This window comes from Ascidia mentula, chromosome 1 (assembly GCF_947561715.1).
Source record: "Ascidia mentula chromosome 1, kaAscMent1.1, whole genome shotgun sequence".
In the NCBI taxonomy this organism is placed as follows: Eukaryota; Metazoa; Chordata; class Ascidiacea; order Phlebobranchia; family Ascidiidae; genus Ascidia; species Ascidia mentula.
The window spans coordinates 968,104-982,353 of NC_138566.1; the positions used below are offsets into that span (position 1 = coordinate 968,104).

Consider the following 14,250-nt stretch of genomic DNA (forward strand, 5'->3'; position numbering starts at 1 on the left):
AGTTGCTCTAATTTCACAGCTTTTTTTGCATTAATCAGTAACAAATATAAAAATAATAACGGATTGATTTATAATTAGTTAATAGTGGGGCTGTCCCATAGTGCAGAAAACATTGTTTGAGATGTTTTGGAATCAACTTACGTCAGCATCAGTTTTAACAAAATGCCGTCGTCGTTCCAACTCCACGCTTATATAAACATGACCAGTTTGACGTCACAGATCTTACACAAAAAAGGGGAAACAAAAAATGTAGACGTTTTCAAATAATCTATGACACGACTTAACTTTTGGAATCGGTAATGTCATGTATTAGTGTTAATTAATCACTACAGATGTTACTACGAAGTTGATATTATGCGTTGGTAGACTTGGATATAAGTGTAAATCAGATGTTTTCGACACACGGGTTGCCACCAACCATTACGTCAGATATTGAATGATAATTTGTGAGCAGTGTTTGCAGAAAATTCTTGGTCACATCGCTGTTGCCACAAGTCAACGGTAAAGTCGGTCGATCGTTGGGAAGGAGATGATTGGAGAGAGAAGATCCACAAATTCCTTCTAATGAACCGAACATCTCCACACTCAACATATACAGTTACTGTTTCTAAACATTTTCGATTCATCTGAACACAATTATTACTGACTCATTTGGAGTTACGGTAAATTCTGACTTAGGGTTGAGTGTTTAATTATGTCTTACCCATAGGCGCCTAGTCCGGGGGGGCAGGGGGGGCGGCGCCCCCCCAGGTTTTTCAAAAAAAAACGATTGGCTTTTACGCGCGTCTGTCCGCACCATGTAACTCGTCGCATTCGTAACGTTCAAAGAAAAAAGACCTAAAAACAATGTGTTTCTTACACGACGTACACAAAACATGTTGACCTACTTTCGGTTACGTAACTGACATCGGTTGTTGCAACGTCAGTCTCGCAGTATGATATGCCAACTGGTACTTATTGGTTGTGTCGTAGACCGATCTCGTGCGTTCATCGTTAACGTCGCCCTTATGGTTAATACGCCTCATGCATTGAAATTCAAACACAGTTTTTCGATACTTGATGAGGTCATAGTAACAAATTATGACGTCATAATATAGCCGCCCCCCCCTGGAAAAATGAAAACTAGGCGCCTATGGTCTTACCCTAGCTCTAAACAAACTTTTCTCTCCAATACAAACACATGCGTGAGATTGTCATCAGTTTTGTGCAATCAATCCTATTGTTACGTCATGTATACTCATTCAATTTCGTAACAATGGCTATTCTTTCTCTGTTTTGACGATACAAACGACACTACTGCCATCTGATCGCAGTGAAACTTGTTAAACTTTAACTTTGGTGGAAGCGCCTGAAACCCACGAGTTATTTTAGCTTTTCCCTGTTTACAACTTCTCCATTAATATATTTTCACTGATGTTAACATTTTAATTTTCATGTTTGTGAGCAAAAAATTAACGAATAAATAAAGATTTTTGTTTCACGACAAACCTAGTTTTTTGTTATTTAACATTTGTTACAAACATTTTTGCGACAGTTGGTTTTGGCGATGCCGAGAATAAGAAAGTTTTCAACTAAAATGTGAAGAAGAAATAACGCATGCAAATACAGCACAAACAACCAACTAATTACCACTAGAGGGCACTAATAACGCCATCAGGATGACGATTCCAATTGGTTCCACGATTCGCTGATCGTTTGTGCTGTAGAAATTGTTTAGTGGGAAAATATCTTCTTCGTCTGCGTTCAACCGATTCATGGATGTTGTCGTGTTTCTATCTCTGGCTATGAATCATTTCGAAGTGGAACTCGGTAAGCGTTCCAACTAACAAGCACACTGTCCTCACATGTCACGTGACACAACCATTGAAGTGACGATATTTTAAGGAAAAACAAAAGTTCACAAATAACAGAATTGTGAAGAAACGCAGATTCAGTGCAAAATCCATAAAAATTAGTTTCAATTAAGGATAGAAAATGTTTACAAACACACAAAGTAAAACCACTCACATCATGCATTGAAGTGAAAAAATTACAGTTTGTATTGCAAACAAAAATATAGAAAACGCTACAAAAATATAAAATAGTTTGGTCAAGTTGCACCAAACGATACTTTGGACAAAAACATTCAATTCAGCATCTTTGCCAGTGATCAATCTCAGTTAAATATTAACTACAACCAAATATAAAAACATATTAAACAGCAACAACAGTCGCCCAGTTAACTGGTTTGTCAAGATCAAAAGCATGTTTCCAGACATCTGAGGTTGGATCGTAAACTTCAACTGATGTCAGTCCTTTAACCAAGTTCCTATAAAACAAACATGATACAGTTTCATGAATCAGGCACACAACAAACACAGATAAGTTTTCTACAACTTTTTGTCATCCGTATTTTATAAGTTTACTCACTAAACCTTACGAATTATTAAGCTTAAATTTTAACAAACATTTTATGAAAACATGATATAGTTTCATGAATCAGGCACACACCCTTGTATAAAGCAAAGTGTTTTAAGTTTAAATTTAACAAACATTTTATGCGAGTTGTTAATCAAGTATAACATCGTATATCCCACTTGTCCCAGTTTCTCAACATTTACATTTTCACATAAAACGGGAAACAGTGGACTATAGTGACGTCATAATAGCAATTCTTACCCCGATCCACCCACAACATAAATCCTCCCATCAATAACACAAGCAGAATGATCGCAACGAGTATTTAGGAGAGGAGAAACATATTTCCATTTGTTGACTCTAGGTTCGTATTCTTCAATTGTTTGCAGGAAGTCAAGACCACGACCTCCTGTCAGATTTAAAGTAAAACTTTTCAGTGTTTTTTAGGTTAATACTTTATAGTTATATTGTCACAAATTACGTGGTTACACATCAAGTTACGTTGTATTGTGACGTCATAGTTGATTGTGATGTGTGAAGTACTGTACAGTGGAAACGGAATCATTATTAAAAAAAGTGGGCAGACTGTCAACAGCTTATTCTGCAGCAGTAAAGCCAGTTTCAAAACACGCCAATTAAACTAACCCGACAGCGTCGCCCAAGAAAAACAGTCAGGGTCAGACGCGACATCTGGGGGCTCGTCCGGGAACACTTATTTTTTTGGCGTTAGTCTATCGAACTGAAGTCTTTGTGCAAACGCAAAATGGACAGGCTGGCGGAGTTGGGAAAGCAAATGGGGCTTACTGGAGAGACGTTGATCAAGTTTGTCAACGAACAGCAAGCGCTTGAGCGTGAAGAACGACGTCTGGCGCGTGAAGAAGAACATCGTCGAATAGAGGCTGAACTGGAATTAAAACGTCTGACGCGGGAAGAAGAACAGCGTCGAATAGAGGCTGAACTGGAATTAAAACGACTTGAATTGCAACTTGCCCAAACCAGAAACGGTGGTCTGGACGTTGCTGCAAGTCGGACGAAAACACCAAAGTTGCCTTCGTTTGTTGATGGAAAAGACGAGCTCGATAGTTATTTATTGCGCTTTGAACGGTTTGCGGCTAACAGCAAGTGGGACAAATCAGAGTGGGCGACTTCGCTGAGTGCGTTGCTAACCGAAAGGGCGTTGGAGGAGTCTGGAGAAAGCCCTGTACAGTTTGTCGTTCGTCTTGGAGGCTACCTTGACAAGTGGGTGAAAAGTTCAAACCACACAACTGAATGGGAAAGTGCCAGGCAGTTGTTTATCAAAGAACAGTTTCTTAAAGCTTGTTCCAAGGAAACAGCGACTTACCTTAAAGAGCAGGCGCCCAAGTCCCTGGATGATTTAACGGCCTTAGCAGAGCACTTTTTGTCTGCACACGGAAAAGAAATGTCCAATGATGACAAAAACTTTATGCGAGAGGGCGATCGAGACATGCGTGATTTCTGCACGCATTGCAAACGCCAAGGTCACAAGGTAAAGGACTGTCCGCGTAAGCAAGTTGATAGCAGAACGCCTAGGCGGTGTTTCATATGTGACAAGACAGGTCACTTTGCCAAGAACTGTACGTCGCGACCAACAAATGTTTCAGGGTCTTTGGTTATGGAGGCGAAAGCAGCGTCTCTGCCAATCACAAAAGGTTTTGTGGGAAAGCACCCTGTTATGGTTTTGCGTGACACTGGATGCACTGGTGTGCTGGTAAATAAAAGCTTGCTGATGGACAAGTGGTGCAAACCGAAGTAGCGAAAATATTTATTGATACGCCGTATTACACGGGAACTGTAGAGGCGTTGTGCTTGCCCAGGGCACCGAATAATTTGTGTCTTGGAAATATCGAGGGTGTATGGAATGCAGATAATCCTAACCAATTCTGGTGCGAAGCAAATGCTGCTACAACTCGATCAGGAGGCAAAAAGAAGGCATTGGTTCCGTTGGTTGTTGCTGATGATAGCAAATGGTCTGTTTGTGATAGACAAGCATTTCTAAAAGCTCAAAAGAAGGACACTTCGCTTGCCAAGCTGTGGGACAGTACGGAGGAACTGGTGCGAGGCGACCGGGTGACTAAGTTTAAAGTCAAGGAAGGCCTTCTTCATAGAATGTACAAGCATCCGAAAGTTAACAACGGTGAGTGGCTAAAGCAGCTTGTTGTACCTACGACACTAAGGGAAAGAGTAATGGCAGTTGCCCATGACTCCATTATGGGAGGTCATATGGGAATAAAGAAAACGTATGATAAGATCACTACTAACTTTTATTGGCCTGGAATTGCCGGTGACGTAAGGAGGTATTGTAAGTCATGTGACATTTGTCAGAGAACTGTAAGCAAGGAGAGTGCCATTAAAGCACCCCTTCAAGCGACGCCATTGATAGACACGCCCTTCAGGAGAGTCGCGGTGGATATTATTGGTCCAATTCACCCAGTAAGCGACGATGGACATCGATACATACTCACGTTAGTGGATTATGCGACCAGATATCCCGAAGCCGTAGCGTTGAAATCAATTACAACGGAGTCCGTCGCCGAAGCACTTGTAGACATGTATAGTCGTCTTGGCATACCTGATGAGGTTCTTAGCGACCTCGGTCCACAGTTTGTATACAACGGAGTCCGTCGCCGAAGCACTTGTAGACATGTATAGTCGTCTTGGCATACCTGATGAGGTTCTTAGCGACCTCGGTACACAGTTTGTATCTGAGTGCATGAAAGAGGTGGAACGACTCCTTATGGTCAAACACTTGGCTACGACCCCATACCACCCAATGTGTAATGGTCTGGTTGAAAAATTCAATGGTACCTTGAAACGGATGTTGAAAAGGCTTTGTTATGATCAGCCGAAACAGTGGAACCGTTACATTAATCCACTGCTTTTCGCCTACCGCGAATTACCACAGGAGGCGACGGGGTTTTCCCCATTCGAGTTACTCTATGGAAGAACGGTTCGGGGTCCAATGGCAATCATGAGGGAGATATGGACAAACCCCGACACGCCGTCCGATATTAAGTCGAGCTATCAGTACGTGGTCGACTTAAGGAATCGGATCGCAAACACCTTGCAGTTAGCCAAAGAAGAACTGTCAAAATCACACAGTCGGTACAAACAGTACTTTGACAGGAAAACCAAACCGCGGAGATTTAAAGGAGGCGATAAAATTCTTCTATTGCTCCCAACCGACCACAACAAACTGTTAATGCACTGGAAAGGTCCATTTACCGTTCTCGAAAGATTTGGTACCAACGACTACGTGCTTGACATTAATGGAAAGACAAAGAAGTTTCACATAAATTTGTTAAAACAGTACATACAGAGACATGTCTCGGGTAAAGAAGGCCCAGCTGAGGAAGAAAGGTGCGGACAGGATTCCCATTCATGTGCGACCGCTCTCGTTGCAAGTGGTTCGGACCAGGTGACCTATGGAGAACAACTTGACGAGGCGCAATGCAAGCAAGCGGAACAACTCGTCCGACAGAACGGATCTGTGTTCAGCGACAATCCAGGAAGTGTGGAGTTCATTGAGCATCGAATTGAGTTGACTGACGACCATCCTGTGCGCTCTAAGGCTTATCCCGTGCCTTACCACAAGCGACAGGAGCTCGAAAAGGACATTGAGGAAATGATGCGACTGGGTATAATACAGCGTTCGCGTTCCGCTTATGCTTCGCCGGTGGTCATCGTGAAGAAAAGGGATGGGACCAACAGAATTTGTATCGATTATCGCAAGTTAAACAAGCTGTCGATATTCGATCCAGAGCCTATGCACACGGAGGAAGAGATTTTTCAGAAGCTTTCTAGAAGTAAATATTTTACGAAGATTGACCTTTCCAAAGGATACTGGCAGGTGCCAGTAGCAGCCGAAGATGTCCCCAAAACGGCGTTTGTCACCAGCGGAGGTACGTACGAGTTTCTTAAAATGCCGTTCGGTATGGTAAACTCGGGGGCAACGTTCATGAGAGCAATGCGGATGTTGCTTCGGGGCCTTGACCACGTTGTTTGTTACATCGATGATATACTGCTACACACGGAAACGTGGGAGGATCACCTTGTCTCGCTAAAAGCACTTTTCGGCCGCTTAAAACAAAAAGGTGTCACCATTAAGCCGTCAAAGTGTGTAGTGGGGACTCATACTGTCGAGTTCTTGGGGCACAGTGTGTGTGATGGCAGTCTTGGATTAAACGACCGAAATGTTGAGAAAATCAAAGGAGCGAAACGGCCGGGGACGAAGAAGGAAGTTCGCTCATTTATTGGTCTTAAGGTTACTACAGAGATTTTATCCTCAACTACGCGGCTATTGCGTCACCGTTAACGGACTTAACGAAGAAAGGACAGCCGAACGAAGTTGTTTGGGGTGATGCACAGAAACGTGCGTTTGGAACCTTAAAGTGCATGTTGACAAGTCAGCCGACATTGCGCTTGCCTGATGTTCACAGGGAGTTTGTTCTGCGAACCGATGCGTCCCAAACCGGAATAGGATGTGTTCTACTGCAACAGCATGAGGGAAGACTCTACCCCGTGAGCTACGCAAGTAGGAAGTTGTCTCCCGCGGAGGCGGCATATTCGACTATTGAGAAGGAGTGCCTTGCAATCATATGGGCAGTTAAAAGGTACAGGATTTACCTTTACGGTTGCGAGTTCGTGTTGCAAACGGATCACCATTCCCTGAAGTACCTATCCTCAGCAAAATATGACAATGACCGTGTGATGCGCTGGGCGATGTATTTGCAGAGTTATCGCATTCGCTTTGAGTATATTAAGGGTTCGGAGAATGTTGGTGCCGATTTTCTTAGTAGGTCGTAACAACAACGTTGGTAAAAGTTGTACGGCTTTTGTACATAAATCGCTGTGTGGTGTTTCTTTGTGTTTCGTAATTTGTTTTGTGTTAGTTCTCGAAAAACGATATTTTCTCTTAAATAGGGGGTGATGTCACAAATTACGTGGTTACACATCAAGTTACGTTGTATTGTGACGTCATAGTTGATTGTGATGTGTGAAGTACTGTACAGTGGTAACGGAATCATTATTAAAAAAAGTGGGCAGACTGTCAACAGCTTATTCTGCAGCAGTAGAGCCAGTTTCAAAACACGCCAATTAAACTAACCCGACAGCGTCGCCCAAGAAAAACAGTCTAGGGTCAGACGCGACATATATCTACCAGTTTTTGCATTCAGGATTATTTTCAGGAAACTCCATTATATTTATCACATGATACATTCACCGGTGACGAATATGAATTTGTATTTTATAAAATTTTACATAACAACAAAACTAACTGTTAATTTTATTGCTTAACTTTTCACCACTAACCAATCGCATAGATCTTCCCTTTAATTTCTTCACATGCTAAATAACCTCTTGCTTCATTGAGAGGAACGATTGTTGAGGAGATTCCAACACGAACATCGTGGAGTTCACATGATTTTAAGAGTTTACCGCCATCATATCCGCCCACAGAAAACAAAATATCTAAAGAAATTTCCAAATCGCTTGTGTTAATATTTATTGTGACGTCATATTATGTTTATGTTGTAATGTTACGTAATAAGCAATGAGGTAGGGTCTGCGTTTCTTAACGTACAAAAAGGCGATCAGATTTAAATCAACGTTTACATTAAAGTTAAATAATATAATGGTTAATATTCATACAGCAAAGAACTCAGTAAATCTGCAGAAAATTATTTTACATCTGGTGGTACGCGACGGCATTCCAGGTGGTACACGACCACCTTTCGGTAATTTGCGGATATAGTTCAAATTTAAAAAACCGTAAGTAATCTCAAAATGTTTGTTACTTCATCCCCTAGGTTACTTTGTAACACTCAACTAGGTGGTACGCGTCGAAATTGTTTTACTTCCACGTGGTACGTAAGGCCGGGTCCATACTCACGCTTTGCGTCGGCGGATTCTTTGTTTTTTTCATTGTCCCGAGCGTACTGCAGCGTACAAGTAGGATTCCCAGTCGCTGCTTTGCTGAAGCTAAAGTCTGTTTGCGTGTTCTTGCTGATATAGACTACTGAATTAAAAGCTCCGTGAACAGACTTCTTTATTAATGGAAACACACGATTGCAATTACCAGGTGGCTTAAGTTTAACTTGTTTCAAGCGCGTTTAACACGTGACTGAATTGCAGCGAATTTAACTATTGAAAGAACATGCGAACGTTTACAGCGCGATGGCAAGAATAACGACAGGGCCGAGAGAATACGAGCGACTGAGAGAGCCTGGACTAGCCTGAAGTAGGATTACGAAATGAGCGTTTTATAACAAAGTGTCAGAAAAAATGTGTTGTCCAGCAGGATGCCAGAAAGCTTGTGGGATCTCCTGCAGGAAAGCTTAACACCGTCTGCAGTCTTCGGTCCGTATGTGTTCCAAATGTGTAAAGAATTAAGTAGGGAAACATGCGTGTTGCTACAGTACGACCGCACGCCGGCGTATAATGAAACAAACAAAGAATTCGCCGGCGCAAAGCGTTAATGTGGACCCGGGCTAACCACAGAAAGATTGGGAATCACTGTTTTGCACAATGCAGATTTTTTACTAAATTTTATAATTTGTGAAAAGGCTTTACTTTGTAAAAAAACAAATATATTTTCTGTGATTTTTGTAGTTTTAGACTAAAAGTTTAGATCAGTGTTTCTCAATATTTTTGTGTCACTATTTCTATCCCAGTTTAATTCTATGACCTCAGGTTGAAGCAAACATCTTGTGAATTTACAAGGAATATTTGTGTGGATTAAATGAGTGAATATTGTTGGGGTAAAAAATTTAAACTGACTGATTTACACCTAGGTCCAGTAATGGGATTATTCTTTCACAAAAATGAACTCTTACTTTCAATTGAACACATTCCATGTCCAGATCTTGGTTGCATCATGTAAAAACCTTTTCTCCAAGTGCCATTGTTGATGGAATAAAGTAAACTTGATAAAAATCGTTTGTTATCTCCACCATGACCCCCGGTCAGGTATATGACCTCTACAACATGCATTTAATAAGATCCAGGTTGTGTAACAAATATCTAAACTGTTGATTTTAATACATTTTGACCTCAATTAAACGTTCCCAATTACATACTTCTTACTTGACAAAATACAAAAGTAAATAAATAGAGTTTTGACAAGAAGTTTGGTTGAAGCACATTATGGTACTACACTGTAAATTTTACACTTCCAACTTAAGTCGTTGGTGCCAAGTTTTTACAATCGACGGAGGCTGGACGTCATAACCAATATTGTTCGTAAATATAGGGCCAAATATTTCGAGGAAATCCCTCTATTTTTCGCCACTAAATTAAGGTTCTGTATTGAAAATCTGTGTTAATTACACCAAAATGGCAGCTTCAGCAATTGCATTACATTATGCAAATCTCTAATGCGAGGTGTTTAGGTGGTAGGCCTACAAGCATTGTAGTTTTAATACTTTAGAAGGGCTTGAATAAATTTGGTGCCACAAAGGGATGAAATGCTTATTTATGTGTTCAAGAAAATGTACAAACAAAAACTGTTTTGCATAAAGACTTGGCGCCACTGTCTTAATATTTGTTGTAACGTTGTGAGAATGTTTAATTAGGTTACCAACCTCCAACTACAGACGAAGCAGCAAAACGTCGATCTTCCAACAAATCAGCAATTTTTACCCAGTTTTTACTTTCCTCCAAATTCAACATCTCACAACTTTGTGTTGCACCATCTCCACCCATTACATAAACATTTTCACCATATTTGGCTGAAGTTGAGTTCACTCTGTCTGTGATCATTTCCTTAACAAAATTTGATGACGATGTAACAACACATTGAGAAAAAGTGATTCACAAGTTTCACTTAATAATAGAAAATATCAATATTAAAACCAGTGACACCAACAACAAAAAGGTTTCGGATCGAATATTGTTTGTGGTGTTGCAAAATATTTTATGTTGGAGAAACTGTGATGAAAGTAAGAAAAGTGAGGTAAATATTGTTTTTGTATAATTTAGCTTAATAACCATCATTGTGTAATTTGTTCATAACAAATTGTGACGAATCTAGTTTACTAAACATTTTATGCCCTGCATAATTTTTTTTTTGCCTCTATAAGGAAAGACCAAGTATTTGAAATAAACCAGTGAATAGTTAAATGAGAAAGAAAACAAAACAACAGCAAGCAATGTACATACTGGGTAATGTTCATGTTGTTTTGTGGTAACATTCCATTTCACACAATCTTTTGTTGAACTCTTACCACCAATGACAAGAAATCCTGAAATTAAAATGATCGGAATTTGTCCGACGCTCGCTTTTTTGTCTGATTTTGACATTTTGCAAGACTCAAAGAAAAATTGCGTAAATGTCGTTTCTATCATAAGATTTACTTAGGCCTGCTTCACATGGAAATTGTCGCAAGAGTAACTTATGCCTGTGCGTCGGACTTTAAACGCTTGCGAACAGATTCATGTTTGCTGGCAACAAAAGTGAAAAACCTCATCTGTTTATTATGAAATAAAGTAATTGAGTGGAAATTGAACCCTTGCGTTACAGAATAAAATTTTACTGAAAGAAGGACATTTTTGTTTCACTCGGTCTATTGTAGATTTAATGCCGATTCTCACCATTATGCTACAACAACTGCTGCGCTGCGTAACAATCCACGAGACACTTGTGTTTGTCATGATTGTGACGGTGATAATACAGGTTTGAAACTAGCTTAACGCATAGTATAATATATGTGGTTTTTCTGACAATAATTTTTAATTGTGTATAAGCTGCAGACAGATGGCCACTGTTTCGACCTAAAAGGTCTCATCAGTGCAGCAATCCAGGGGTGACAATACACACGTTGTCACCCCTGTTTTTTGTGAGGGGTGACATGTCAGCCCAGTCACCCCTAAATCGACGCCTATTGTGCCAGCATTAGGATTGAAAAGGCACAGATGCATGGGTTGTTGGTAGGGCAATTTTCAGCGGGCTTTGAGCAGTTTTAGTATGATTTTTAGTGTACAAGTCCTTGACCTCATGTGGCCAAAGCTTATGCGTCCAAGCTTTATAACGAGTATACACATCCGCACCAGCGTATGAGCTGGCGACTCAAACGATCAGCCAGGACATGGCCTGCAAACTGACCCGATGCACAAAAAACTGAAATTTTTTTAACGTTTTTTAACGTTTACCTGATGCACCAACACTTGTTGCCGAATTGCTTCCGCTTGCACTACCTGGAACCTTAAAAAAAATCCCAGTGACACAACAGAATAGATAAATTTGTAAAGAAATTCATCCATTAATACCTGCTGACAAATATTGTTCAAGTTGTAAGTCACATTGCCTTGTGTGCCAATGGGTGAATATTCAACATTCAACGGTTTGGCTACAAAAACACGAAAATATACAAAGGTTGAACACAACTTCATTTAAGAATATAAATCACAAAAATAAAAACTATTTCACGCAAAAGAAAATAAATTTACCTTCATAAGGCGAAAGGTAAAAAGAACTTGAGAGTAAACACTGGTTGCAATCATTCCCTTGTTCATTTCTTTTATTAATTTCAAAGGAGATATTTTCAGTTTCCAAATGACCACTCGATTGACCTAGTTTGGTACATTTAAAGGAACTTGAGATGACAGGCCGTTTCCACATGTCTTTTAAATGTTGTGAGTCAGGTTTGCTAATTTGGTAATAGTTGCTTTGAACACGTATATTAGCATTTCTTTCCTCGTGACTGAAATGTATCAACAATACATTGATATAAAACAACAAACGTTTTAACGAATCTGAAAGGCCATGTGAAAAAAATAATCACGAAGCATTTTTTTATACCGTATTGTAAAGCTGTTTTGGTGGGCTGCAACCCATCCTGTCGGATTGATTTGCCATTGAAAATCAAGTATATTACAGACAAGTATTTTTCTGTGGGTGTAACATAGCATAAGCTTCCTTTTTAAAAGTCCAATTTTCATTTCCATGTCAATGACCAAACCACGAAAGCTAAAAGATTGCTGGTTTAAAAATCATTTAAAAATGTTTATAATTGACCACGTATTGTCGATTATTTTCGGGAATCAAACATTTGCTACCCATGTAGCAACTTACAAAGAAAAATGGGTGGTTTCAAATCTTATTGTGTTGTTGTCATTCAGTTCCAGTGTGGTTAATCTCTCCCAAGAAATCCCATCTTCACTGCTTTCAATCAAAAAACAGACTTGTGTTTAGATTTGTATTGCAGTCACAAGGCTAGCCACAAAAAATGGCAACAGATAAAAGAAAATGTAAAACTAACACACTTACAAACACTTCCACATTTTGATCTCTAGGCCCCCTCATATAACTGGTTGGTAAAGTAATTTTAATTGGTTGTTTAAATGTTTTTCCGTGGGGTTCACATTTCAAAATTGGAGTAATTCGAGGCTGTAAAATCACATGTGCTTATATATACGAGGTTCACTTTTTTGGCTTTTATTTTAATTTAAACAAACACTCACCGACTTTTCCATTTCTTCAAACACAGTCGATATTGAAATTTCAACTTCAGCTTCAAGTGCGTTTGGAGGAAACTCCAATATGCAACCATGCTGTTGAACGGCACCTCCATCCACAGTAACATTGCTATGCACTACATCCTGCTTGACATAATAATTAATTGGATGTAAATTTAAATTTATCTGTTTTAAACCTGTTTTTCGAAAAGACTGACAACACTCTTTTCTTTCACTTTCTTCTTGTGCTCTTCGATATGTGCTATAAAGTTGAACAACTCAATCATATTTGTTTTTTGTACAAAAACAATTGTACTTATCATAGCAACATACATTTTATCCATATTTACAATCACCTGCTTTTCCATATACTCCCAATTCGACATCCCCGCCCACTTCTGCATTATCAGAATTTTCCAATGCTTCGGACATATTTTCGGTTGTTAATTTAATGCCACCAAAGCAAATTTGATCCAATACACTTTTTGATGAAATATTTATCCGACTCAACGCGGGTCGAGCGCGTAATTAAAACACAGCGACTGATAAGGGAGACATTGATACAAAGACTGTTTTTGAAATATGAAACCGGCAAAAGAATAACTTCTTCAAAAGATTAGGATGTTGTTTCTGTTTGTGACGTAACAATTTCTTTACAAACGTCTCAACCCGTAGGTATCAAATTCATCTCGTGTTTTGGACAGTATTTTCAGACCCATATTGTCCGCGGGCCAAACACTTCGGAAAGTAACAATACAATCGATATTTTTATATACGCTTTAGCACTGCGTCACAACATTACGTTATGACGTCATAAAAATCTAACTACCATGGTACAATTTTTCAGATATTCAGCAAAATCTTGTCATTTTCTATTCTTCATGCAAGCGTTCAGCTAATATGCGCCCAGCTTAACTGTGTGTTTCCACAGTTCAAATTGTTTGAATTTACTTCTGCAATGAAAATGTTTTTACTTCATGAAATCCACCTAACCAGCAACACTTCTTCGCGTGACACAAGCTGAACTTCAATTTCAATTTGAAGGCCAGTAAGTGTAGGGCGTACATTCATCAATGGAAGGTCACATCATCCGCAACACATCTTCAAGGCATTTGTGTACGGTGAGGTTATAAGGATGCGCCGCTTAAATGAGGAGCAAGAAGACTGCATTGGAAGCCTCAATCGCCTCCAGAAAAAGTTTACCCTTTCGGAATTTCTAAAGCGCAAAACGAAAAAACTTATCGCTGTTGCGCGAAGGAAAGTTTTGGGCCTAAACACAAACGAAAGGAAAATACCAGAACCGACACCGGTGTATATACTGGGGTACATCCTTCCCGAGCTATATGTCGCTTTTGGACAAAGATAAAGAACTAGAACCGA

General features: G+C 39.7%; 1 protein-coding gene across 1 annotated transcript; it reads right to left on the reverse strand.

Annotated features, from left to right (window-relative positions):
• Window positions 1-1,539: 1,539 nt before the first annotated feature.
• LOC145887731 (kelch-like protein 36) lies at window positions 1,540-12,705 on the reverse strand. Its single transcript, XM_082978930.1, has 12 exons — window positions 12,683-12,705; window positions 12,488-12,577; window positions 12,215-12,382; window positions 11,863-12,116; window positions 11,683-11,762; window positions 11,566-11,617; window positions 10,576-10,658; window positions 9,999-10,179; window positions 9,252-9,395; window positions 7,729-7,887; window positions 2,659-2,806; window positions 1,540-2,308 (listed from the first exon to the last, which is right to left on the reverse strand). Exons 1-12 carry the CDS (start codon window positions 12,694-12,696, stop codon window positions 2,194-2,196), a joined length of 1,488 nt encoding a protein of 495 aa, XP_082835056.1. The 5' UTR covers window positions 12,697-12,705; the 3' UTR covers window positions 1,540-2,193.
• Window positions 12,706-14,250: the final 1,545 nt, after the last annotated feature.